Source organism: Onychomys torridus, chromosome 22 (assembly GCF_903995425.1).
Source record: "Onychomys torridus chromosome 22, mOncTor1.1, whole genome shotgun sequence".
In the NCBI taxonomy this organism is placed as follows: Eukaryota; Metazoa; Chordata; class Mammalia; order Rodentia; family Cricetidae; genus Onychomys; species Onychomys torridus.
The window spans coordinates 28,292,021-28,319,796 of record NC_050464.1 but is presented as its reverse complement, the minus strand read 5'-3'; the positions used below and the strand labels follow the sequence as shown (position 1 = coordinate 28,319,796).

Sequence of the window (27,776 nt, the reverse complement as noted above, 5' to 3'; positions counted from 1 at the left end):
TAGCTACTTAAAAGTGTTTGTGGTCAGCCTGGGATACATGGGGCCCCACCTCAAATAAACAAAGAAAGAAAGGAAGAGAAAAAAATAAAAGAAAGAAAAGAAAAGAAAGAGTTGGTCTCCCATCCACTGGTGCATGGCCCCATACACATGGGCAGCATTAATTGGATTTATCGGATCATCACAAAAAAAAAAAAGACATGAAATTGTTTTGTATTGTTTGAAATATTTTGGAATCCTATGGGAGTTGGAAAGGGGAACAGGATGAATATGATTATTTTGTTGTATACATGGATGAAATTCTTAAAAATAAAGAAAATAAAGAAGTCCACGGGGCGCAGTGGTGCACACCTTTAATTTCAGCACTTGTAGGTAGAGGAAGGATGATCTCTGAGTCGGAGGTCAGCCTGGCTTACATGAGTTCCAGGACAGCCAGAGCTACATAGTGAGACCTTGACTCAAAAAAAAAAAAAAAAAGGATCAAAGTCTTCAAAAGGGCCGGGCGTGATGGCGCCTCCTAGGCCGAGGCAGGCGGATCTCTGAGTTCGAGGCCAACCTGGACTACATATATAGTGACAGCCCGGTTACATAGACTGTGACTCGAAAAAACAAAAGCCTTCAAAAGGATCTGGCCGTACTGGGGCACACCTACAATCCCGGCACTGGGGATGCTGAGGCAGGAGGATTACGAACTCCAGGCCAGCTTGAGCGCCACAGTGAGATCTCTCCACAAAACTAACCATAGCCCCAATGAAGCATCAAACTCTAAAAGCAGCGGTGGAGTCCACCCGGTTAGGGTTCCCGCCTCCCTGTGCACCGATTGGGCGAGCCGTAGTGACGGACGCCCACAATCCCGATCGTTCATTGGTTAGCGTGCGGCGGGCGGTTCCCCGGGGCGGAACCGGAACCGGCTGCGGCGGTGGGCGGGGCGTGGCGGGTAGCTGTGGCGGCGGCTGAGCGGTGGCCGCGGTGGCAGCGGTGCGGAGCCCCATGGTGCCGGTGCGCGGGCCGCGGCGGCTGAGCGAGGCGACGCCGCCATGGGCTCCCTGTTCCGCAGCGAGAGCATGTGCCTGGCGCAGCTCTTCCTGCAGTCGGGCACGGCATACGAGTGTCTGAGCGCGCTGGGCGAGAAGGGCCTGGTGCAGTTCCGAGACGTGAGTGTCCCGCGGCCTGCGGGCCTGTGCAGCCCAGGGCTGGGGCCGCCAAGGCAGGCTGGCGCCGCGGGGACCCGGGCCGGGAGGTGGCTTTGCAGGGGGGCCAAGGAGGGCCCCTCTGAGGAGGTTGGCCTTTGAGCCGGGACCCGGATGGGGCAGGAGCTGTCAGGGGGTGGGAAAGAGCAGGGTCTCGGAGATGGCTTTGCTGGGTAGTCAAGGAAGACTCCTCCTCCGAGGTGATCTTTGAGCTGAGGTCGGGATGGAACAGGAGCTGCCAGTGGGAAGGAGTGTAGAGGAGGAGGGTATCCAGAGGTGGTGTTTGCAGGGTAGCTCGGAGGGGCCCCTCCGAGCAGGAGTAGATGAGATAAGAGAGGCCCGAAGAGGGACGGGGAAGTGTGACGGGAGAGAGCTTTTGAGTTTTCGACTCCCGGGTGATGATGCGCCGGCATTGTTGACAAGTGACAAGGACCTGGGTCACACACAGTCAGTATGTGTGGAATGGAGGCTGGTTCTGCAACTGTAATAACACACTTTGCGAACGCAGCCATTGGCTTATTTTCAACCTCCGTACACTACCAACCTCCAAGGGTCAGGACCTTGCCCAACTTGTTCTTTCCTGGTTTCCCACGGGTGGCACGGGCCCCGGCATTTATTGGCGTTAATAAACAATTGTTGGGTGAATACATACGCTTTTATTGAGTGACTTCTGGCCTGGGGGCCTCAGTGAGCAGGGCAGGTGAAGACTCTGTGCTGTTGGAGTTCACAGTCTGGGAGGATGCTGGGTAAACACTGGTCATGAGCTACCAGGATAAGGAGGAGAAGAACTGTGGAGAAAGGCAGTCACACGGGCCCTGATACCTGCTGATGGAATCGAACCCCACCAGTTTGGGCTTCTGGCCATTTCTCTGTGTCTTTCTGATGGGTCCTTAACTCTCATGATTTCATACGGGTGATCCTTACATCGTCGTCATGGGGGACTCCTGGGTGACAGGTGAGGGCGCAGGCAAGGTGTGGTGCTCTTCCTGGGTCCCAGAGCCACTTGGACTACAGCCCTAGGATCTTCCTATCTGGCAGGTAGGGTGTGGTGCTGTGAGTGGCACCAGAAAGGTCCAGGCAGCAGTCACAAGGGAAATGGGCTTTTATATCAGGTCTATTTGTTCCATCCTGTTAGGACTCAGGCCAAGACACTTATCATGCTTCAATCTCGGGGCTGAACAAGCGCTGTAATCAGCTCAGAGCCTCAGGTTTCACTGAGTGCCGTTACATGAGACCCAGGGGGCACTCAGGTTCCTTTTAAACGGAGAGTTGATAGAAGAGAGTGCTGCCTGCCCATCTTTGCAGGAGGAAAAGAAAATGAGTGTGCTTTGCCGAGTCTTGAGGGGTGCTGGGTGTCAGGTGCCTGTAAGCTTGGGCATTGCGTTAATGAGCAGGGGTCCCAAGCTCATTTATGAGGCGGGATCACCAACCCTTTTTGACTTATTCAGGCCTTCCTACTCATCATCCTTGGAGGGGGTGGGGCAGCTGAAGGACTTTCATAGTGACTGCAGTGGGAAGATCTGGAAAAAGAGAGGCTGTGGCCCTAAAGGAACAAACAGGTGGCCCAGTTCCATCTTTACTCTGGACAGCTTTCCTTCTTGGCCCTTTGGATGCGGGGACTGGAAAGATAGTGAATGCTGTAGCTCCTCTGTCTTCTCTGCCTGCTCTCCTGGGTTCAGTTCTACTCATACAGACAGGGTCTGGAGCCAGGCGTGATATTGCAACACTCTGGAGGCTGAGGCAGGAGGATGGAGAGTTCAAGGCTAGCCTGGGCTCCATAGGGAGATGTCTCAAAAGAAAGGGAAAGGGAGGCTGGAGGGATGGAGTAGCAGTTAAGAGCACTCAGGGCTCTTGCAGAGGTCCAGAATTCAGTTCGCAGCACCCATGCCAGGAGGTTCCCAGAGGTCTGCAATTCCAGCTCTGTTGGCTTCTTCAGGCACCTGCACTCATGTGCCCTGACACAGACACATACACAGAAATAATAAAATAAATTGTGAAAACCAAGAAGGTCTGTTGAAATGTACTTCTACACCATTAGCTTTGAATTAGGGTAACTGCAGCCTTAAGTGAAGCTCCCCCCCACACACACAAAGACATTTTGTAACCCACACAGCAGAGAAAAACTGTCTAGGCTGCTGCTGCTGCTGCTGCTGGGTGTTTGTATCCTTGTGGCAGGAGCACCCCTCTTTACAAAAGATCTGCTGTTGGGTTAAGAGTGCAGCCACTGGGGATAGGAAACTGGCACATAGAGCTGCGGGCAGGGCTGGTGCCTGGCTCCTGGTTCCCACTCTCAGTTCCACTCCAGAAGTGAAAGGGAATGAGACAGAAGCGCCACTCCAGTTCTGATCCTTCTGCTGACCGCTTTAATGGTTAGAATCCCCTGCAAGAGCCCAGGCTTCATGGCTGCTTGAGCGGTTATGGAGTCCAGTGCAAATGCTGTGTCAGGACTTGTACCTTCAACGCCTGCCCTTGTAAATGACCGTTAGGAAAGTAGGTATTAGCTGGGCATGGTGGCACACGCCTTAAGTCCCAGCACTCAGGAGGCGGAGGCAGGTGGATCTGGTCTACAGAGTGAGTTCCAGAACAGCCTGTTACACAGAGAAACCCTGTTTGAAAAAAAAAAAAAAAGGAAAGAAAAGTAAGATATTGTTGACTATTGTTAAGAATACTGTGTACATGTGATCTAGGAAGAAATTATTATGTTAACTTTTCTTTCTTTTTTAAAATTTTATTTATTTATTATGTATACAGCATGTATAACTGCAGGCCAAAAGAGAGCACCAGATCTCATTACAGGTGGTTGTGAGCTATCATATGGTTGCTGGGAATTGAACTCAGGACCTCTGGAAGAGCAATCAGTGCTCCTAACCTCTGAGCCATCTCTCCAGCCCCTCATGTTAACTTTTCAACTCATAATCTGATTTGTTTATTTATCTATTTATTTATTTAGAGGCGGAGCCTTGATCACCAAATGGACTTGGGAATGACTTTAAACTTCTGATCCTCCTGCCCCACCTCCCATGTGCTGAAATTATAGGTGTATGCCACCACACCCAGTTTTATGTGCCTCCTTGGTGCTGGGCGGGCACTCACCAACAATTTCCTGTCTTTGGATTCTTCTTCTTCTTCTTCTTCTTCTTCTTTTTTTTTTTTTTTTTTTGCCAGAGCTGAGGACTGAACCCAGGGCCTTGTGCTTGCTAGGCAAGTGCTCTACCACTGAGCTAAATCCCCAACATCGTTGGATTTTTGATGAACATGTTCTCTGACTCTGAGGTTGCTGTTTTTATAAGTTTTATACCCATATTCATATTTTTCTTTAAATCTATGTTTTTTTGTGGATTACTTCTGAGCCAAGGGCTGTTGTTCAGGTGTTTCTGGTGGCAGTTGCCAACTTGCTGTCCAGAAAGGCTGATGGCAGTGTGTACCTTCCAGCCCTGTGGCAGTGATATTTTCCTTCAACAGAATCCACCTTAGCTCAGTGACCCCAGCACCAACTAATTTTAGATGAGAAGACAAATATAAATGAAATTTAATGTAACCAGGCCTGCATTTTATCCCACCATCAAAATGTTTTAAATAATTAGATTAATAAAAATAAATTGAAAATTTTAGGAACTTAAAACAAAATTTTCTTCCTTTTCTCAGCTCAACCAAAATGTAAGTTCTTTTCAAAGAAAATTCGTTGGCGAGGTGAAGAGGTGTGAGGAGCTAGAGCGAATATTGGGTAAGTTTGTCTCCATTTTAATGATCTAAGTGCTTAGTTTAATATAAGCTTATCCGTTTCTTTTAGGAAATATAGACAAGAGAGAGGAGAGAAGTAGCTGGGTGGGGAGTGGTGGCATGTACTTTGTCATTGTTCCATAGACTGTAGAAGGAAGGATTTGTTACATGACTGTTGTGGGCATCGTCTCTCATTTAATGGTCCTTGCTGGGACATCCCTCTTGTGTGTAAACTTAGGCTCATTATTTTTGACGGCAGCTGAGTATTTCTTAGTATTGATGTGCCATGGTTTATTCAGGCAATCCTGTGTAGTTTGTTTTATAAGTTAAATACCTTGTGTACATGTTAAAATATTACTTAATTTAAGACCTTATTTAGGAACAAGAAAGGCAGGAAATGGCTGAGAGCTGGCTTGATATCACTTGGTGTTTTTGCAGAGCTTCCTTTGTGAATGGGTTGGTTAGGTTGGTGTTCTCTGCTTAGCTGTTACATGCCGGTAGCCCCCCAGGACTTCCTTCACCTCTAAAACCTGTAAGAGTTACCCCAAAGTAGTCTGGGTGTAAGAGTCTTGACTTTTAGAATGAGTTCTGATTATTAATAGTTACTTGTTTGTTTTTTAACTAGGGATTGTTTTTAGTCTTTGAAAATGTCATACATATTATATATACATATATACATATTATATATATACACATATACATATTATATATACACACATATACATATTATATATGTACATATACACAGTGCATCTTGATCATATCCATCCCCCACTCTCTCCCCCTCCCTGATTCTCCAAACACTTCCCTCTCCCAACTTCCTGTCCTGTTTGTCTTCAGTGACTTACCAAGTCCAGCTAGTGCCGCCCCTGTGTTCATGGTGTGGACATGGGCACCTGACTGGTGGCCAGAGCCCCCAGTTGCTGTCAGTTGCTAAAGCTCCTCAGCTAGGAGCTCCTGTAATTAGAGGTCTCCTCCCTCCCTCCCTCCTTCCCTCTCTTTCCTTCCTTCCTTTTTCCTTTCTTTCCTTTTTTTTTTTGTTTTTGTTTTTGTTTTTTTGGGAGTAGGGTGGATCAGGATCTAATGTAGCCCAGGCTGGCCTCAAACTCAGTGTATAGCTGAGGTAGTCCTCGGACTACTGGTCCTCCTGCATTTTTCTCTCAAGTGCTGGGATGACAGGCCTGAGCCATAACACCCAGCTTTTTTTTTTTTTTAAGATTTATTTTTATTATTTTGGTTTTTCTAGGTAGAGTTTCTCTATATAACAGCCCTGGCTGCTATGGAACTCACTTTGTAGACCAGGCTGGTCTGAAACTCAAAGCAGTCTTCCTGCCTCTGCCTCCCAAGTGTTGGTGTTAAAGGCATGCACCATCGGTGCCCAGCATATTTTATTATTTTTAATTATAGATATGTGTTTTTCTGTGTGTGTGTGTGTGTGTGTGTGTGTGTGTGTGTGTGTGTGCCTGAGTACAGATGCCCTTGGAGGTCAGAGGTGTGTTGTATCCCCTAGAGCTAGAGTTACATGTGGTTGTGAGCTGCCCAGTGTGGGAGCTGGGCATTGAACTTAGGTCTTTTGGAAGAGCAGCCTGTTATGTTGAGTGATGAGTCATTTCTGTAGCCAACACTTGAACTTTTAGTTAAGAGTTTTTAATAACAATAACATTTTTTAAAAAAAGATTCATTATAACTTATGTGTCAGTGTGTGGCTATGTACATATAAGTGCAGTGCCCAAGGAAGCCAGAAGAGGGCATCAGGTCTTCTGGAACTGGAGGTAGAATTGTGAACTGCCTGAGGTGGATGCTGGGAACTCAGCTGGGTCCTCTGCAAGATTGTTTGCTTTTTTCAAGACAGGGTTTCTCTTTGTAGCCCTAGTTGTCCTGGAACTCATTCTGTAGTCCAAGCTGGCCTCAAACTCAGAGATCCACCTGCCTCTGCCTCCCGAGTGCTGGGACTAAAGGGATGCGCCACTATGTCCAGCTTCCAGCCTTAATGTTGACAGTAACCTTTACTCATGTGACTCTCTTGCTTGAGGTGTTAGTATTTGCATGCTCATAGGTTGTGTGCTGGAGTGACATCACACTCCTCACAGAAGAGTCACTGGACAGGTCCCTTGTGTGGAATGAGGCTTCTAGAATCAGAGCAGAGGGCTACCTGGTGCCTCTCAGGGGACCTGGCTCTGCTCTGACTTTGGCTGCAGGTTCTCTCTGAGGACCCTGTAGGGAATGCCAGCCTGCTGCTTCTGGAGGGGGTACAGTCTGCACCTTCAGTGTGTTCCCAGTCTTCCACAAGAGCAGGTCCCCAAGCGTGTTTTCACCTGGGTTTTAGGAAGGAAAGGAGCTGGGGAGCTCCAGCCAGTGTGTGTCCGTCTCTGGAAGAAGCTGCTGGAGGGGACAAGGACAGGCAGGATCTGCACATCTGATCCAAGGGTCACAGTGAGACTGACTGTGCATCTTATTTTCACAGTGTACCTGGTGCAGGAAATTACCAGAGCTGATATTCCCCTGCCTGAGGGAGAGCCCAGTCCTCCCGCACCACCTCTTAAACATGTTCTAGAAATGCAGGTAACTCGCTCCTGACGATGCCATCAGCAACAGTCCCTCCCAGGGCTGCCTGGTTACCTTCACTGTGCTCGACCTCCTCTGCCTCTCTGCCCCGAGCTCGGCCTGATGTAAACAACAGTGGTGTTGCCCACACACCCTCGGTGAACAGCGGCTGGAAGGGCTGCTGCTGGGGGGGCTGCTGGGGATGCAGGCCTGGGCCTTCACGTTCTTCCCACTCCAAGCTCCCATCGGGAATTCAGGAGGCCAGGGACCACCTGTGTGGTTCCAGGTAGCTGGCATGTTGAGTGAGGATGAAGGATATGGTGCCATTACCCCAGCTCTCCAGTGAACACTGGGCGGTATCTGAGGCTCCAGACTATTTTTGTTTTTCTTTCTTTCTTTCTTTCTTTCTTTCTTCCTTCCTTCCTTCCTTCCTTCCTTCCTTCCTTCCTTCCTTCCTTCCTTCCTCTCTCTCTCTCTCTCTTTTTCATCTAGAGACAAAGTCTCAGTATGTAACCCCGGCTGGTTAGAACTCATTTTGTAGACCAAGCTGGCCTTGAACTCTGAGATCTGTGTCCTCTGGTTCTGAGTGCCTGGATTAAAGGCCTGCACTAGCACACCTGCCCTTCCAGACTTCCCTTGTTAGGGTTTGGCACTCAGAAGAACTACGCTGGCTGGTCCTCACTCTTGAAATATTGGCCGTGCCATAGCTGAGGCCCTCCTGTGGCCTGCTGCGCTGTCTGTCTGGGAGGAAGAAGCCAAACCACACATGGCACCCTCCCGGCAGCCCTGGCAGGCCTCTGGTTCAGCTGATGGTCTGGATGTGATGGAGCTGTGGACAGTGCCCAGTTAGGACATACTGTGGACAGTGGTGCTGCTGATGGTTTGGATGACACAGAGCGCAGAGGAGGAGCAGGAGGGCATTGTTTTGTGTTGGCTTAGTGGTTTGTTTTGTGGGTTTTTTTTTTTTTTTTTCTTCCGAGACAGGGTTTCTCTGTGTAATTTTGGTTCCTGTCCTGGATCTCACTCTGTAGACCAGGCTGGCCTTGAACTCACAGAGATCCACCTGGCTCTGCCTCCCGAGTGCTGGATTAAAGGCGTGCACCACCACTACCTGGCTCAGTGGTTTGTTTTACAAAGTCTGTGTCCGTGGTTTGAATATGTAAGCAAGCAGGCTAACCTGGTTATAACCGCCAAACCTTACTTCCTTAGTTGTCTGGTGAGACCAGCAGACTTCTAAGCTGGCTGCAGGAGAGCTTTCAGAAAAGATGATCTTGTGTTGATTCCGTTGCACGTAAAGGAAAAGGAGGTTGGATGTGTGGCTGGGCAAGCAGCTGAAGGAAAGCTGCCAGCAGCAGGGCTGGGGGAGGGGTGTGTGTGGCCTGCAGGTGCTGGGGCGCTTCAGCCTCAGGTGTTGATGGCAGGTGGTGTGGTCACACCCTGAACCAGAATAGGTGGTGGACCTTGCAGTCTTGCCGTGTCCTCACACCCTGTCCGGCACATTTGCATCGGTGACTGTGGGGTGGTGGGGAGGGTGTCAGGCTGCACCCTGACTAAGCCCTGCTCTCAGTGGCAGCTGTGTCGTTGCAGGAACAGCTGCAGAAACTCGAGGTGGAGCTGAGGGAAGTCACCAAGAACAAGGAGAAGCTGCGGAAGAACCTGCTGGAGCTGGTGGAGTACACCCACATGCTGAGGATCACGAAGACCTTCGTTAAACGGAATGTGGAGGTAGATGCCGGCAGGAGGAAGCACCCCGGACAGTCCCCTGCCTCTGAGGCCTGCAGTTAGATGCCTTTCAGTTGGAGTTGGGACACAGTCTCCTGTCCCTGGCTGACTCCCTGTGCAGCCTGAGCCACTGATCCTTGTGCTTCCCCTGCCGCAGTCCTGGAATTAAAGCTGGCCTAGTCACACTGGCAAGCACCCAGCCCACTGAGCCATCTCCCTGGCCCTGCTAAAATCTACTTTTTTGTTTTTGAGACCAGGTTTCATTATTAGTCCGGGTTGGCCTAGACATTGGAGCGATTCCCCACCTCCGCCTTCTGAGCTCTGCCATCACAGGCAGGAGCCGCCGTGCTTTCTGTAGATGTGCTTCTGTTTCCTTTGTTTCAAGTGAGACACCAGCCTCTGCTTTTTTTTAGGCTGGGTTGTGTACTTCTTCCTGTGTTGGTGGTTTTAGCAGAGACACTATTTTCTACCGTGAGATGCTTTCGTTTTCAGTTGAGAAGGTTTTTTTTGTTGTTGTTTTTTTAACCTTTAAAAAAAAAAAACTGTTTAAAAATGTTCTACTTTTACTTAGTTTATATGTATTGATGTTTTACCTGCATATATATCTGTTTGATATATATTAGAGATATCTATCTCTAACCACATGTGTGAGTTAGAGAGGGTTATGAACTGCCATGTGGGAGCTGGGAATCCAGCCCAGGCCCCTTGGAAGAGCAGTCAACACTCTTAACCCTAAGCCATCTTTCCGGACTCTATTTTATTATCTTATGTATGTGGGTGTTTTGCCTGCACACCAAGTGTGTAGATGGAGGCTCAATACCTTAGAACTGGAGTTACAGACGGTTTTGAACAGAGATGGGTACTGGGAACTGGATCCAGGAATTCTGGAAGAGTAACAAGTGCTCTTAACCACTGAGCCATCTTTTCAGCCCTAAGCAAAGTGTTTTATGGTCATGAGAAAAAAAAAATCTTTGTTTTTCCAAACGGCTGTGAGCAGAGGGGGCAAGAGGACCTCCTCCTGCTTGAAGACTGGTTCACAAGGGTGCTGGAGGCTTAGTGGGCTGGGGTGTTGGTGTGGATACCCCGAGCATCACTGTATGCTCAGAGCATCTCAGCTACGGCTGCTCAGCCTGCACCGCATTGGGCTGTGCATGGGATGGAGCCCATCCCTTCTGAGTTTGAGATACAGTTGCTGTCTCTTGAGCTCAGACAGCCTCACTTAGAGTCACTCTCACGTGTGGATGTTGCCCAGCAGCTTACCTGACAGGTGTGGCAGTGTGTCTTTCCTTATGGGGCAGTTTCCTGTCTCAGGTGTCATTCGTACCTGGTGCTCAGGTTGTACCTCTGTGGACTTGTGTGGAAGCTTGTGTGGGTGGAGTCTGGTAACAGCGTGCCTGTTTCCGTCTCTTTCCAGTTTGAACCCACTTATGAGGAGTTCCCCGCCTTAGAGAACGATTCTCTGTTGGACTACAGCTGCATGCAGAGGCTGGGCGCCAAGCTGGGGTAGGTGACAGTGAGCACCAAGCCTTTCCTGTAAAATAGGAGACGTGGGCCACAGCACGGGTGAATGGGCCATTTACAGCCGGGATTGGCCCACAGCGAGTGTCTGTCCAAGAACACTGGGCTCCTGTACATTGGACTTAATCCCACAGTCTTGACGTAGCTGAATGCCATGGGGATTTCTTCTGTTGGTATATTGAGTTGGAAAGAAGCAATGTCTGTGTTCCCCAGTTCTGACTCCTGTGGGCCCGACAGCATTGGTCTCTGAAACACCAGGTCCTGTGGAGGAAACACAGGGTTCTTCTGGGTTGATGGGTTTTGTTGTTTGTTAATATTTTCTACATTTATTTACTCATGTGCCAGAAGTCAGAGGACAACTTACAAGAGTCAGTTCTCTCTCGTCACATGGATTCTGGGGTTAAACCAGTTCTGTTTGTAAATTATGTTTCCGGTGGCTGCTTCTGCCTCTGTTCTTTGTTCCTGTGTTGTTTCTTTCACATCCTCATCCTCCTCTTCTTTAGACAAGGTGTCATGTAGCCCAGGCTGGCCTCAGACTCACTATGTAGCTGAGGATGACCTTGAACTTACTATCTTTTGCTTCAGCCTCCCCGGTGCAGGGATGGCAGGTGTGTCTGGCACTGCCGGCTGTTCTTTCTGCTCTCCTGACCCAGTGAGAACTCATTTCCTCAGGGAGTTTGCGGCTTCCTTTGTTTTAAATTTTACTTAATTATTTTTTGCTTGTTTGTTTCTTTCTTTGAGACAGGGTTTCTCTGTGAAACAGTCCTGGCTGTCTTGGAACTCACTTTGTGGACTAGCAATCCTCCTGCCTCTGCCTCCTGAGTGATAGGATTAAAGGGATGCACCACCATTGCCTAACAAATTTCACTTAATTCTTTTTAAGTTCATTACTTTCTTTTCTAAAATTTTACTTAATGTTTTTAAATTTGTAATGTTTTAATTTAAAAAATGTTTATGTGTATGATTGTTTTTGCTTGTTTGTATGTCTGGATACCATGAATGTGCCTGAGGTTCACCGATGCCAGAAGAGGGCATCAGATCCCCTGGAACTGAAGTTATAGCCCATTGTGAGCCACCCTGAGGGTACTGGGACTTGAACCCAGGTCCTCTGGAAGAACAGCCAGTGCTCTTAACTACTGATCTATCTCCTGCTCTTTTTTCTCTCTTTTTTAACATTTCTGTAGTGTGTGTGTTTGGGGTTAGTGCATGCATGCCGTGGTTTGCTTATGGAGACCAGAGGGCAACTTTCCAGAGTTGGTTCTCTTTCTGCTAGGGAAGGTCGGGCATGGCTATAAGCATCCTCACTCATTAAGCAATCTTGCCAGCTCTCTTTTTCTTTTTTGTGGTTCTGGAGATGAGACCCAGAGCCAGGCACTTTCTAGACAAGTGCTCTGTCACTGAATTACATCTCCAGGTATGGCTTTTAAAAAAATTATCTCATATCCCTGAGTTCCTTACTTGGGCATCCAGTGAAGTTTGGTGTGAAGTTATGTTCCTTTAGAGAGACTTGTCACATTCACAGGTAGCTGGGAGCGTTGTCAGCCCAGGCTCATTTTTGAATCATAGAACAAAGTTTTTATTGGTGCTTTAAAATTTTTTAAAATTTAATTTCTGGAATTAACTTGTGCCAAATTCCCGGCTGCATTCTATGCTGTGGTTGTATGTTCTCAGGGCAGACTTCTCCTGTGTCCAGAACCGCAGCTGATGTGAGCATGTGTCTGCAAAGGCTCTTTCACCTCCACCTCCCACTGCTTTAAGGAGCAGCCCTTTGGGCTGGAACTCTGGCCGTGGTGGGTTCTGCCCCATCTCCTCACCTCGCCAGTGCCTGGTGCTTGCTGTTGTCTTCCACGCTGGCATTTCCAGGGTCACAGTCAGAATAAGACGCAGAGCAGCTGGCTGTCTGGTTTGGTCTTGAAATTCTAAGGCTTTCCCCTCACTCGAGGCTCAGCTGTCCGTGGAAAAGGCAGCTTCTACAATGCGTTGTCTAGCACATGAGCACTCTGCTGCTTGACAGCTCTTGAGCTGGAGATCTCAGCCCTCTAATGCCGGGCTCTTCACTGTCTCACAGATTCGTGTCTGGCCTGATCCAGCAAGGCAAAGTTGAAGCATTTGAAAGAATGCTGTGGCGGGCCTGCAAAGGGTACACCATCGTGACCTATGCAGAGCTGGATGAGTCCCTGGAAGATCCGGAGACGGTGAGTGCCTATCCTAGGCAGGAGCTGGAGTATGGCTTTTCTAGAGCCCTGGCCTAGCCTGTGTACACGCCAACCCTACAATTCTCCCAAGTCTGGGCTTTCAGACCCCATCTCAGAAGGCAGCAGCTCCATGTCTAAGGGTCAGGCAGAAGCCTCAGGACACCCACCTCGTCCCCCACTCCACTCTGTCCCCAGACCCGAGGCTGGACTCAGAAGCAGGGAGCAGTCTGGTTCATGCCCGTGCCTTGCCCAGCCTTCTGGTTGGGGTCTTGGCTGCACTTCTCTTGCCTCTAGGCTGCAGCAGCCCCCACCCCACCTTGCCCTGGTCTCCTCCCAGCACCCAGCTAGCCCTGCCAGGCCTTCTCACTCTTCTAGAATCTTCCAGTGGCTTTCTGTTTACACAGCAGAAAGCTCCGAGCCCCGTGGTGGCTTGAGCCTTGTCTGTGCCAGCTACTCTGTTCTTCCGCGCCCTGTCTGTCCGTGTTCAGCGGCTCCCCTCTCCCAGCGTGCTCCCGTGTGCTTTTCCTTTTGTGCCGCCGGTCTTTCCCTGGGCCCACGTGACTCCTTCACCTTCATTTCCCTACCCTTGACAATCCTCTCTCCCAGGACCTTGTTTCCCACCTGCTTAAGATGGCCACATACACCCTGCCTCACCGCCCCTCCAGCCTGGCTTTTTCTGTAATGTTCGCCACCACCTTGTCTGCCTGACCGTAGCTCCCGTGGCTCACTGCTGTTAGCCTTGCAGCTCAGCAGCGGCTGGCAAACAAGCAGAGCCTCTCCAGCTGTGTTCCCAGTGCCTGGGACTGAGCCCGGCCCTTGGTCCCACGAGGTGAGCTCTGCACATCCCAGCACCAGCTTCACAGAAGTCTGCTTTGTTGAACGTTTGTAATGATGGTTGGTTCTCATTAGTCACAGAATTGTGCTGTGTAAACACCCAAATAGCAAGTATTAAGGGTGTCTCTGTTCCAGGGGCAGCCTGGGCTCGCTCCTCCAGGGTCTCTGTCACTCTTCATCAGTGAGCCATGCCTGGCTCTACTCTGTGTCTCTCTTGACTGCTTGTGTACCGGGCATTGTTGGCTATTGGGAACTGCACTCTAACTGGTGGTGAGCGAGGCTTTCCAGATTTCCAGAAGGCTGCTCGACTGGGTTCTAGATTGCTGTGTTGCTTGGTGGCCATCTTAAACAGTTCCATCACCAACAGAAAGCACATCCAGGGATGCCGTGGCAGTAATGGAGTTAGGCACTTGTTTACAATATGAAAGCTGACCTGGGAGGAGGCAGAACTCTGCCCTGTGTGTTCACCGCTTACTGGGGCATGTGGCTCTGCAGATGCCCGTGACCGGGCATGTGTGCAAGCTTGGGGGTTGTTGGTGAGCGGGAGAGCTGCGGTCATGGATCTGCTGCCTTAAGAGCACCGCACCTGACGGCCCAGGCAGTGAGCTTGGTCCGGAAGTGGGAGCGCTGTCAGGTGGAGGGTCGGCACAGAACTCACCATTCCCTGTGTTTGTCTTTGTAGGGCGAAGTCATCAAGTGGTATGTGTTCCTGATTTCCTTCTGGGGAGAGCAGATTGGCCACAAGGTTAAGAAGATATGTGATTGGTGAGGAAAGTTGACCTCTCCCCTTCCAGTACTCTCAGATGCTAAGTGGGCTCTCTGCCACTGAGCTACACCAGGCCTCTGATTCTTTGTTTATGTAATGCATTTAGGACTTGTCGGGTACGCTGGTTAGTTAAACTGTCTGCTCCACACAGTCTGGAATCAGCTGCTGTTGGATCCCCTGGAGGTGGAGTTGCAGACTGTTGTGAGCCACCATGTGGGTGCTGGGAACTGAACCAGGCCTCCTGTAAGAACAGCCAGTGCTTGTCATCCCTGAGCCCTCTCTCCAGCTTGTGTCCTTGCAGTGGACATGTTTTAGTGTGACCAGGAAAGCCACGCCAGCTCAGTGAAGCCCCTTTGTTGCCTTTTCCAGGCTCCTCTGGGGAGAGGGAGGGCTGGTGGTTCCTGCAGAGAGAACGGCTCAGCTCAGCAGGCAGAGTGGGCCACCACAGTGGTGCAGCATGCTTCCGGCCTCATCTGCGTGTCTGAGGCCGTGGGGCCTACAGGACAGATCGGGCCTCAGCCTAACAGTGTCAACCCCAATTTATGATCCTCCTGCCTCTACCCCCTGAATGCCGGATTACAGACTGCACCACCATCCTGGCATGTCTTTTAAGGTGTGCTTTCTGCCTGTTTGGTGTTTTTTGTTTTTGTTTTCAAGGCAGGAGACAGGGTTTCTCTGTGTAGCTCTGGTTGACCTGGAATTTGCTCTGTAGACCAGGCTGGCCTCGAACTCACAAAGATCTCCCTGCCTCTGCCTCCCGTATGCTGGGATTAAAGGCAGGTGCCACCACCGTCCGGTTTGCTTGATGGTTCTTAACCTCAGGATATTGGTCATTTCAGGAAGGCAGGGTGGGTTTGTATCTGAGAGCATTTGGAGACCTGTTTACTGTAGCAGCCTGCATGCAAGGTCTCCCACAGCGGCTGTGGCTTCATCATCGGAGGACTGCCCTGCCTGCCTGGTGCTGGAGGCAGTGTGCCTGGCGTGACTAGTGCCTGGTGCTGCTGTTAGAAGCCGCCCTTCTTGACCCACCAGACAGCAGACTGTTGAATTATGTCCTCTAGCTACCACTGCCACGTCTACCCGTATCCAAACACGGCTGAGGAGCGCAGGGAGATTCAGGAGGGGCTCAATACTCGGATCCAAGACCTCTACACTGTGAGTAAGCTGGGGCTGGGGGCAGGGAGAGGCCATCTGCTTTCTCTGTCAAAGCTGGCTGTGGATGGTCACCAGGCATTCCTGACACTGGAGTGTTTGAGGGGACTTAGGAGAGGCCCTTTGTGTCTCTTTGGTGTGCTGAATTGTCCTCTGATGGAATTGAGCTCTAGTGGTGGGTGTCATCCCACCTGGATGTTTGAATTTGAGTGTCTCGTGATGGTGGTGAGGAGTCTCGACGGCAGTGACAGGAGCAGACTTTCACACATGGAAACCAAAGGGCTGGAAATGGGAGCGGGGTGTAGTCGAGAGTCAAAGGGCTGTTTGGGTCAGGTCACCCTCTGCCAGTGACAGGATGTCTAAGCTCTTCCTGTGCCGTTGGGGCTCTGTCTAGGAGTCACCTGGTGTGTCCCCTTGCAGAGCTGGCAGTCTCTGACCATTCCTGGTGTTACTGCCACAGGAGTAGGTGCCCGCAATGATGCTCCTCTGGAGAGTTCCCACAGGAGTGCAGGCTGGTGGACCTGATCTCCTGTGCTGGCCCCGCAGGTGCTGCACAAAACGGAGGACTATCTGAGGCAGGTGCTGTGCAAAGCCGCCGAGTCGGTGTGCAGCCGTGTGGTGCAGGTGCGGAAGGTGAAAGCCATCTACCACATGCTCAACATGTGCAGCTTCGACGTCACCAACAAGTGTCTCATAGCTGAGGTCTGGTGCCCCGAGGTGGACCTGCCGGGCCTGCGCAGAGCACTGGAGGAAGGCTCGGTAAGGCTCCCTGCCCTGCTAGGACCCTCAGACCCAGACCACTCAAGACGCGCTGTGTCAGCCGCTGGATGTGGTACTGCAGACGTGTGATCTCAGTCTAGGGAGGCTGTGGCAGGAAGATGGAGGGATAGGCAGCCTTTCTTTTTCTCTTGCTTTTGAAATTAAACTCCTCTCTCTCTCTCATTTCTAAAGGTCTGTGTGCGGCCTGTAGCTCCTCTGGAAGGTGTAAAGGATGTCAGGTGGCCTGGCTGCCGGACATGGGCTCCCTCTAGGCAGCAGCTTGCGTGTTCTTCCTGTTGGATGACACGTCTGTTTTTATGACCAGATTCTCTTCAGGCACACACCTTGCTTTGTTAGCTGGTTTTCCGTCCATCCAGTGTTTTCTGGTTACAAACACTACTGTGGGGAACAGCCGCCACCTTTGAAACTTAGCGTCTGCAGGTCTTCTAGAAGGACTTCCCCAGCCCCGGCTCTTGCTGAGTGAGGCGGGGCTCCTTTTGTCTGCCAAAGAGGCACTCCGCACACCTTCCGTGTTACCATGCATGCGGATGGCTCTTTCCCCTGGTGTGGCCTCTTCATCTCTGTGTTCATTGTAGACGGCAGGCACTTCTGGGCCAGTGTGAACACTGCACTGAGTGGAGGGGAAAGCTTACAGAGAAGATCTTGCCACAATGATAGGATTTTATTTTTTTTCTTACCTGTTTTCTTTTTTGTAAATTAGGTAATATTGTAGATGTGTCTAACTTCCTCTTTGCTGGCTACTTTACCTTTATTCTGCATTGTGTATGGGCGTGGGTGTTGTTAAAGTGGAGGTCAGGGGACAACTTGCAGGGGTTCGTTCTCTCCTTCCGCCGTGTGGCTCCTGGATTGAACGCGGGCCATCGGGATTGTAGGCAAGCACCTCTACTCACTGAGCCGATTTACCAGACCACTTTTAGGAGATAAAGTCCTAGATATCAGGGTTTTCTCTTCCTTCCTTCCTTCCTCCCTCCCTCTCTCTCTCTCTCTCTCTCTCTTTTCTGCTTGAGATGTGGTCTTGCTCTGTTGCTAGGCTGGGCTCTCATTCAAGATTCTCCTCACTTCTGTGAACATGCACACCCAGGACACCCCCCCAACACACAAGTTGAGTCGTGTGCTTATCTGTAGCTGTTCCCATGGACAGTCATATTTTCCTCTTTCTTTTCTGTGTGGAAGAGAGAGAGCGGAGCTACAATCCCCTCGTTCATGAACACAATCCCTACGAAAGAAACGCCGCCCACGCTGATCCGCACCAACAAATTCACTGAGGGCTTCCAGAACATCGTGGATGCCTATGGTGTCGGGAGCTACAGAGAAGTGAACCCAGGTGGGCATCTGAACAAGGCTGGTTTCAGCCAGCTTTTGCTTTTGCTGGATTTCTGAGACAGAGTCTCACCCTATATCCCTGACTAGCCTGAAACAATCACGAAGTAGCCCAGGCTTGCCCTGAACCCTTGGTTATCTTCCTGTCTCTGCCTCCTGGGTGCTGGGATTATAGGCATGTGACACCATGCCCTGTGCTGTTGGTGCTTTTTGATAGGGATGTAGTGGATGTTTGTCAGGTGAGCTCACTGCTGTCACATTGTCAGCTTAGTATAGCATTAAATAACCTTACTGTCCTGTCCTGAGAGCTTTGTGTGCGTGCGTGCCTGTCTGTGTGTGAGTGTGTGGTGTGTGTGTGTGTGTGTGTGTGCTAATGGAAGGCCCTGCTGAGAACTTGTCACCCCTCTGTCTCTACAGCTCTCTTCACCATCATCACCTTCCCGTTCCTGTTTGCTGTGATGTTTGGTGACTTTGGGCACGGCTTTGTCATGTTCCTGTTTGCCCTCTTACTGGTGTTAAACGAGAATCACCCCAGACTAAGCCAGTCACAGGAGGTAATGCCTGCCTGCCAGCCCATGCATGGTGGGGCCATGGCCTGGTTTGACTGGAAGAGAGCTGCGTTTTGTCTGTTGTATTTCTATGGAGAGTGATTAAGACAGTCTCAGGTAGTCTGGGCTGGCCTCAAACTTGTTATACATAGAAGGCTGGCCTTGAACTTGTGATCCCCCTGCCTCCACCTCCAGAGTTCTGGGATTACAGGTGTGTACCCCAGGCCTGACTCAAGAACTTTGGGTGTAAAAGTGCTCTATAAGAGGAGTGAGTGTGCCTGTCACCCCTGGCTATGACATTCGCTGTTGCGGTTTTCTGGGAAGCCCCAGAGGAGTGGCTGGGCTGAGCCACTGTCCAGTGATGAGTCCGCTGTCACGTGTCTCCTCCCAGATCCTGAGGATGTTCTTTAATGGCCGCTACATCCTCCTGCTGATGGGGCTGTTCTCCGTGTACACCGGCCTCATCTATAACGACTGCTTCTCCAAGTCTGTGAACCTCTTTGGCTCTCGGTGGAACGTGTCTGCCATGTACAGTTCCAGCCACTCTGCAGAGGAACAAAGGAGGGTGAGGCTTTGGAAGTAAGTGGCTGGTGAACGTGGATGGGACAGCTGGGGATACATTTCCCAAGCCCCTTCCTCTGCAAACGGCGGCCTTGCTCTGCCCTCTTCTTACAGCGACAGCACCATCAGGCACAGCAGGACTTTGCAGCTGGACCCCAACGTCCCTGGTGTTTTTCGAGGCCCCTACCCTTTCGGCATTGACCCTGTGAGTGCATCCTTCCCCATGTTCTTAAGCAAGGGGAGGTGCTGGGGTGCTGGTGCACCACTGTAAGTGGAGTCAGTGGAATGGCCTGCCACCTGGGGAGCCAGGTCAGTGCAGCAGAGGTCAGCAGAGCTGTGGGACTATGGTCGTATTTACCAGTCTCTTCCTGTGGTAGAAGTGACCCTTCCTGGACCCCAGTCAGGTTCTGAACTGCTTCATTGTTTGTGTGAATTGCCCTGGAGAGGAAGGTGAGGGGCTGAGGTGGCTCTGGGGTGCCAGGCTCCTCCTGTCCTATGAGGGCTCAGTAGGCAGGTCCCTGTAGGCCAAGCTTTTGGACCAGTGCCCTGAAGACTGTCTGAAAGCGGATCTCATCACTACTGAGTTGGCTGGGAAGGATGTGGGTGAGGCTGCTCAGGGGTGCCCGTGACATGGCAGGTCTCAGGTCCGCAGCCTCAAGTGTCCCGAGTCCTGACCAGGGTGTCGTCTGTGTACTTAGACTCTGCAGTCTGAACATGATCCAAAAGGTGAATAGCATTCACAGCATGTGAGCTGCCCCACTGTGCAGCTGGATCTAGCTAGACTGTGGCCTGGCTCAGGAGAGAGTCTCCCTGGTCTTGACACTGGAGCCCTGGCCTGGGGAAGTCAGTTGAGAGTACCATGGGAAGGTGGTATTTCCTCTGTGAACTGAGAGCAACCCTCTGACTTAGGAGCCCTCCAGCACCTGCTGATGGGACTAACATTGCTTCTGTCTGGTCTGGTCCGTAGATTTGGAACCTGGCCACAAATCGCCTCACCTTCCTCAATTCCTTCAAGATGAAAATGTCTGTGATTTTAGGAATTATTCACATGACTTTCGGTGTCATTCTGGGAATATTTAACCACTTGTAAGTACACATTTTAATTTGTTTTTCATCTTTCATTTTTTTAAGCCCCCTCTCCGCTTGCCAAGAGTTGGGGTTGCAGGCGGGAGCCAGTGAGCCCGGCTCAGCAGTTCTGAAATCTATGCTTGCAAACTGCATTTGTCAGCCTTTATTATTATTTATTTGTTATTTACTTACGTATTTCTTACATTTATTTGGTGAGGGGAGGGAGATGCGCACATCACAGTACGTATGTGGAGGTCAGGAAACAACTTTTGGGGTCGTTTCTTCTACCATTTGTAGGTCCTGGGGATTGAACTCAGGTCATCAGGCTTGGCAGCAAATGACTTTACCCACTGAGCCGTCTTTCCACCACCAACAGCCCCTTTAAAATTGGTGTATATACATACAGTATGTGTGTGTACATGTGCACTTGTGTGAATATGTACATCAGAGACCGTTTGTGGGAGTTTTCCCTTTTTCTACCATGTGGGTTCTGGGGAATGAACTCGGGTTGTTAGCCTTAGTGGCAATTACCTTTCCCTCCTGAGCTACCTCACAGCCCCTTACGTTTTATTTCTTTGTGTGGATGTTTAACTGCATGTATGTCTGGTGCCTGTGGAGGGCAAAGAGGCCATCAGAGCCCCTGAAACTACAGATGGTTGTGAGCCACCATGTGGGTGCTGGGAATTGAACCCAGACCCTGTGGAGGAGCAGCCAGTGCTCTCAAGCACTGAGCCATCTCTCCAGCCCCTCAGTTTTATCTCTTGATGCTACTGTTGGCTGGGCCAAGGGGCAGTTGATCTGATGATGCACGGTAGGATTCTGTTTTGATTAGTTAGCTTTGGAATTATGGGAGGTCAGTGATCTATCCTTTCAGTGCATAGCTGCAGATCGGCTGCTATCCTGGGCACCGGGCTTCAGCAGAGAATGGAGAGGGACCTTTGCCCGCCTGAAGCTCGTGTCCAAGTGGGGAGGCATGTGACATGAATGCAGGGTTATTCCCCAAAGGGGATTTTGTCACACTCTTGTTGCTCGAACGTAGAAAGCTTTTTGTTTGTTTTGTGGGAGGGTCAGCACCTTGGCAGACTTCCTCTCCGTGCTGACCATGCATCTCAGGACGAAGCATGATTTGCATCTGTAACTCTGTTCTTTAAGTCCTGGTAGAGCTGGGACACTGAAAAATTGACAACATGTGTACTGCTCTTCCAGAGGACTGCACCCCAGGTCTGCTCTCGGCACTCATGGTCAATGGCTCACAACTGCCTGGAATTCCAGCTCCAGGGAGATTGGTTGTCTTTGGCCCTGCAAGTCAAGTGCATAGCTCCCCCCGACACCCAACATGCTTACACATAATTGAAAACAGTTTTTAAAATGGGGTCTGGAGAGACAGAGCACTTGTCCTCTTTCAAAGGACCTGAGTTTGGTCCCCAGTGCCCATGTGGTGGCTCCCATCACAACCAGCTGTGGCTCTAGTTTCAGGAAGCTTACCTAAAATTCTTTTCTGGCCTCTGAGGGCACCAGGCAAGGACGTGGTGCACAGACATACATTCAGGCAAAACAATCGTACGCATAACATTAAGTGAATTTTTAAAAACTGATTTCATTAAAATAATTATTTAAAATCTTAAAACAAAAATAAAAACTGAATATATTGAAGCCAGACTCAGTAGCAGCCGATGTTTGTGTGGTTCCTCAGTTCAATCTCTTTCCTCTTGGTGGGGATCTGCGGCTCTGGCTCCAACCGGCAGAGACACCCGTGGAGCCCTGAAGTGGCCCGTGGCACCGTAGCAGCAGCTTTTCAGCGGCCTCTCTCGCCCCTCTTGCAGGCACTTTAGGAAGAAGTTCAACATCTACCTGGTGTCCATCCCCGAGATCCTGTTCATGCTCTGCATTTTTGGGTACCTGATCTTCATGATCATCTACAAGTGGCTGGCGTACTCGGCAGAGACCTCTAGAGAGGCCCCCAGCATCCTGATCGAGTTCATTAACATGTTCCTGTTCCCAGCCAGTGAGACACATGGCCTCTACCCAGGGCAGGTGAGTACTCCTGTGCCTGGTGGTGACCTCTGCACTCAACGCTCTCCGAGTCGTCTGTGATAAGGAAGACTAAACTGAAACCAAGAATGTGGAGAGTAATCTGCTAGAGCTTCCGGTTCTCCTTTGGGCAGTGTTCTCAGAAAGTTATTAACTGGAGTCAAACTCCAGTTAGATGTTTTATTTGTTTTTTTGTTTTGATTTTTCTAAGACAAAGTTTCTCTGTGTAGCTCTGACTGTCCTGGAACTCACTCTGTAGACCAGGCTGGCCTGGAACTCAGACATCTGCCTGCCTCTGCCTCCTGAGTGCTGGGATTAAAGGTGTGCACCACCACTGCCCCAGCTAGATTTTTTTTTTTTTTTTTTAAATAATGGAATGCTTCACAAATGTACATGTCATCCTTTCACAGGGACCATGCTAACCTTCTGTTTGGTTCTAATATTTTGGTGTGTGATGTCAAAGCGAGTTCCCATTTAGAATTTGAGTGATTTGTGTAGGTATCTGTGTCTTCAGGCCAGAGGTCAACTTTGGATGTCATTCTTCAGGCACCATGCACCTTTTTGTTATTGTTGTATGTGTGTGTGTGTGTGTGTGTGTATGTGTATGTGCGTACACACGCACACGCACGCCATAGTCTACCCCTGGCCTGGAACTGCCAAAGTCGGCCAGGGTGACCAGCTATTGAGCCCCAGGAGCTCTTCCTGCCTCTGCTTCCCTAATGCCGGGTCACAAGCTTGCACAGCCACAGTGGACTTCAAACTCAGTCCAGATTGGGTCATTTCCCCAAACCTCCATTTGGAATTTTTCTAAAGTATTTTTACTGCTCTAAAAATAACATGTCAGTGCTGGGTCCTGAATGTTGTGAGTTAGAAGTACAGAGGGTGGCCCCTGGCCAAAGGGACTTGGCAGTCATCTGTCCAGAGACACTCTGGCCCTCCGAGTCTGCTCCATGCCCATTGACAGCGTGCCGCCCTTCCTCTTCATGGGCTTCTCCCTTGCACCAACAGGCGCATGTCCAGAAGGTGCTGGTGGCCCTCACGGTGCTGGCAGTCCCCGTGCTCTTCTTGGGGAAGCCACTTTTCCTTCTGTGGCTGCACAACGGGCGCAGTTGCTTTGGTGTGAGCCGGGTGAGTGCGGTCCCTGTGTCCTGGGTGGGTGTCCTGGGTGGGTGTGGTCCCCGTGTCCCGAGGTTCTGATTCCTCCAGCGCTGGCTTTCTTTAGAGCCTTGATGATGGCATTGGGCTGCAGCTTGAGGAATGATACTGATACAACATGCATGCACAGGCATGTCCTCAGGGCTCTCCTTGACTCTCCTGGGTGATGTCAGAAGTGCAGGTGCCAGGTCACAGCAGACAGTTTTGCGTTTGCGTTTGCGAGGCCCTGCCGTCCTTCTTCTGTAGGCTGGACCATTTTGAGGTCCCAGAGGAGTGCTCTGGAGTCCTGCCAGCACTTGTTATTCTCTGCATCCTCCATTGTCTGTGACAGTCTAAAAGCATACGAAGTGTGCACTTTCTTGAAGACAGTGTTCTTATTCCCAGAGAGCTGAGTTCTAAGAGAAGCAGATACTTGAGTTTTGTCCCGGCCCTGTGGCACTCCAAGCTCTGACGCTGTTCTTTCCTCGTTAGAGCGGTTACACACTTGTGAGGAAGGACAGTGAAGAGGAGGTTTCCTTGCTGGGTGGCCAGGACGTAGAAGAGGGCAACAACCGCATGGAAGAGGGCTGCCGGGAAATGACGTGCGAGGAGGTGAGCTCAGAGCAGGTCGGGTGAGGGAGGAGGCTCTTCATTGACCGCTCAGTGCAGACTGAGCTCCCTGTGGTCGGTTGGTCACTGCTGTATAGCAGAGTTTTCGTTCAGGCCAAGCAATGACATCACAAGTTCACTGAGCAAAGGAAGGAGTGAGGAAGAGCCAGGTGCTCCCGGGACAGCACCTCTCCCTCCCTACCCCGCCTAGAGCATGCACATCCCCTGGGAAATGGCCATTGGGATGCTGGGTAGTTTCTGAGGCTAGCTCAGATGTCATTGGGATCTCTAGCCATGTGACTTTGGCAGTCACAGTTCTGGCTGGTGTTTGGGGTCACAGGGAACTGAAGCTTGAGTAGAATTGGGGGGCTGGTGTGGGAGATGGGTGGGGAGCCCCACAGAGAGCAGGGTTCATATCTTGGACCTGCTGTTTTTAGCTACTAGCCTGCTCTGTCTCTGAGACCAGCCAGGGCTTCACAGTGAGCAGGTTTGTGGTGTGGTGTCTCATGTTCTCTGTTGTCCCTCAGTTCAACTTTGGGGAGATCCTGATGACACAGGCCATCCACTCCATCGAGTACTGCCTAGGCTGCATCTCCAACACCGCGTCCTACCTGAGGCTTTGGGCCCTCAGCCTGGCGCATGCACGTATGTTGCTCAGCTCCGTGGAGTGTGTAAGCTCTGCAGGTGGTGATGGACAAGGGCTCTTCATTGTTTGGACCCACCTTCTGATCATGCAGGTCATGGTCCTGGCCTAGACATGGAGGGCCTGGTGACCTCTGGCACAGGCGCTCTTCACTCTCTCGTATGCCCGAGTGTGTCCTAGCCATTGTTTTGTTTACTGAGTAGAGTATTTATTTCAAGCAAGTGTGGCAACTGCTGAGCTGTACATAGTTCAGACTCTTCGTCAGTCCTCATGTTCATGGTTCTGCTCATGCACAGCTGAATTAAATATCCCTGAGTCCCCAGCTCATCCTCCACACTGGCTTAGCTGTGAGCCTGTGTGTAAGACACAGCTGTGGAGGGTGTTCTTTAGTCTGTAGGTTACCTTACCCTGTATGTTGTAACAAGAGGCCATGTCTTCTTTCTCCAACCTGGAGGTGACTGCATTCACTCCACACACTGGAAAACACACTTGTGTTGCCTTGAGATTCCATGACAAAGTCCTGAGACATGTGACCAAGGTGGGTGGGTAATCACAAGAGGGTACTGACCAACGGGTCAGAGAGCAAGGCCTCTGTGTCCCAAGATAGTGAAGGTAAAGAGGCTGCCTTGTTGGCAGCAGACCCAGACTTGGAGCAGGTCACTTTGCTAGGTGCAGACAGGACCCTCGAGCTGGGTCCTGAGCCTGAGCTTGCCAAGTTAGGAAATAAGAGTGCACCATGGCGCCTCCTGAGATTGTTGTTCTTTACAGAGAAAGCAAGCCCTGGAGGTTCGGGGCCTCTGCACAGGGGGCAGGCTGGCTGGTAGTCATTCTTGCTCTCCTGTGGCTGGTGAGAGGCTTGTTCTCAGCCTGAACTCCGCCGATGGCTTCCTTTGCAGAGCTGTCTGACGTACTGTGGGCCATGCTGCTGCGTGTGGGCCTGCGTGTGGACACCACCTACGGGGTCCTGCTGCTGCTGCCTGTCATGGCCTTCTTTGCAGTTTTGACTATCTTCATCCTTCTGGTCATGGAAGGGCTTTCTGCATTTCTCCATGCCATACGCCTTCACTGGTGAGTGGGACGTGTGTCCTCAGAATAGTTTCAAAATGAAGATGGGGGCTGGAGAGATGGCTCAGTGGTTAAGGATGTGACCTGCTCTTTCAGAGTCCCAGTTCAGTTCCCTGCCCCTGTGTCAGGTAGCTCACAGCCTCCTGGAACTCCAGCATTAGGGCAGCCGGTGGATGCCTCTGGTCTTTGCAGGCCCCTGCACCCGTGTGCACATACACAAGACACGTGGTACTGTAAGAACATAATACATCTTTTGAGAAGGGTGCAGGAGCTGGCATAAAGACACTTGCTACAAAGTCCAGTCAGTCACCAGGACCTACATGGTAGAGGGAGAGAATTGATGCCCAACAGCTGTCACATGTGTGACGGGCAAGTGCACCCACACATACTCTTGTGCATATGCTACTGACTAATGAAACATTAAAAAGCCACTCATTAAGGAAAAAATACATGTGTGTCAAAACCTTTCTAAATGCAGTGCTTATGAGGGCTGACTCCTCCCCGCCCAGCTGTGAACTAGCAGTTCAGAAACAGTACAGTTTGACCACAGTAAAAGAGTCTGTGAAACAGTTGTGTATCCCCCTTTGTGGTGTTGTTGTTGGTTTTGTTTCTTTGAGACTGTGTTGTGCTATGCAGACCAGGCTGGCCTCGAACTCACAGAGGTCTGCCTGCCCCTGCTGGGATTACAGACAGGTGCCACCATGCCCGGCTTGTGTATGTACCCACTTTTGTTCACATCGGGACTGGCGGGTGGCACTTCTGGTTTAGTGCTCTCCTTGTTGTGAGGTCAGAGGTCAACGTGCAGGAGTTGGTTGTCTTTTACCCTGTGAGCCCTGGGGATTGAGCTCCAGCTGTTAGGCGTGGTGTCAGATGCCTGTACCCCCGAGCCACCTCAGCAACCCTCCAGGGTATTCTCAGTGCTTCTCCTGTGTCTGGCTGGCTGCCACCCTGTGGTTGAGTAGCCAGTGTGACAGGAGTTCCGGTGTCTCACCCTGTGGGTCTGGTGTAGGAGAGCTGAGGTGTGTTGGACTTTCTGACACATACGGGGCACAGTGGACAGAGTGTCAAGTGACACGTGGGGAGACAGGATGGACCGGGGAGAGAATGATCGGGGCACATGTTCATGACAAGAGTGCAAAGAGATGGAAAGCTTGTAGCCCAGGAACTTGTTTTTGAAAGAAATGGAGGAACATTACTTCACTCACAGTAGGGTGCAGCCCATGCTGGGGAAGGCATGGTGTTTTAATACATGCTCGTTTTTCTCCCTGTAGGGTTGAATTTCAGAACAAATTCTACGTTGGTGCAGGCACCAAATTCGTTCCTTTCTCCTTTAGTCTGCTCTCCTCCAAGTTCAGTTGTGACGACAGCTTAGCATGATCACATTGCTGCTGCCATCCTGCCAGATCTACGGAGAACTATCATGTTCCAGAATTCACTCAAGTCAGTTATGACAGGAAAATTCCACCCTCGTCGATTGCCTTACGATTCAGCCAAATGATTCTGTAAGATACACCTCTCCCTGATTTTGAAGATTTTGTGAAGCTCACCGCTTCGGACACAGAAATTTCGTTGGTTTTTATTATGAGCAAATACAAGTTATACCAACGTCACATTAAAGTTATTTTTTAAAGTGTCAAATTGGAGGAGAAAAGGCAGCTGGATGGCTAGCTGATGGTTTCAGATACTCGATTCCCTTTCAACTCTACAAACAAAGTTATTCCATCACGAGATGTCAGATCATATTTTCCAGCAGCTCAAGCTAGACATAGTTTTTTTCAGACATTAGCGCTGGGTCGTCGGCAGATCCCAGCTCACCCTGCTGGCTTGAGGATGCTCTCGGAATCACCAGGAGGACGGCTCGACAGCCCTGGGACAACGTAACTCAGCAGGTGGCTCTCCCGCTTGAATATTTTTACAAGATTCTTTCTTGTCCTGTTACCCTTACGTCAGACCAGTCATGACAGTTGTACCTTTGGGAAGATGACTGTCCTGAGCCTTAAAACCAGTGTGACTGTAGGGGGACAGGTGAGAGGAGTGTGTATTTTTATAGCAAAGAACAGATGAAGATATTTTACCACAGAGACCTTGCTTCTACTTGGGAACAGTATACTTTTTTACTTCCACACTAATTCTGAATAAAGGTCTGATGGCCACAGTTTAATTTCCAAACACTGTTCAGGTCAGTTGAAAACTAATTCTCACTAATCTGTTAATTTATTATCTCGAGTATAAAAATCCCCTGCTCTTGTGTTGCTCAGCTTTGCATGCCGTTGACTCAGTCCTGCTGGACACTTTGATCCATGTCATAGTCTTATTTATCAGTTCTGTTCATTTTCACATTTTACATTAAGTGAATTAGATTAAGTGTTTCAAAAGAAA

General features: G+C 50.3%; 1 protein-coding gene and 1 non-coding gene across 2 annotated transcripts; one reads left to right on the top strand and one right to left on the bottom strand.

The window, feature by feature from the left end:
* Positions 1-927: 927 nt before the first annotated feature.
* On the top strand, positions 928-27,776 carry Atp6v0a2 (ATPase H+ transporting V0 subunit a2). The gene is made up of 20 exons (XM_036172043.1): positions 928-1,151; positions 4,833-4,911; positions 7,372-7,469; positions 9,039-9,176; positions 10,588-10,676; positions 12,760-12,886; positions 14,403-14,485; positions 15,548-15,641; positions 16,185-16,397; positions 17,592-17,742; positions 18,156-18,292; positions 18,678-18,865; positions 18,962-19,052; positions 19,815-19,933; positions 21,739-21,949; positions 22,955-23,074; positions 23,573-23,692; positions 24,217-24,334; positions 25,229-25,400; positions 26,669-27,776. The coding sequence occupies exons 1-20, from the start codon at positions 1,035-1,037 to the stop codon at positions 26,772-26,774; spliced, it is 2,571 nt and encodes an 856-aa protein (XP_036027936.1). The 5' UTR covers positions 928-1,034; the 3' UTR covers positions 26,775-27,776.
* LOC118572847 lies at positions 22,312-22,418 on the bottom strand. The gene has a single exon (XR_004943544.1). It is a non-coding gene; the product is annotated as a U6 spliceosomal RNA (small nuclear RNA).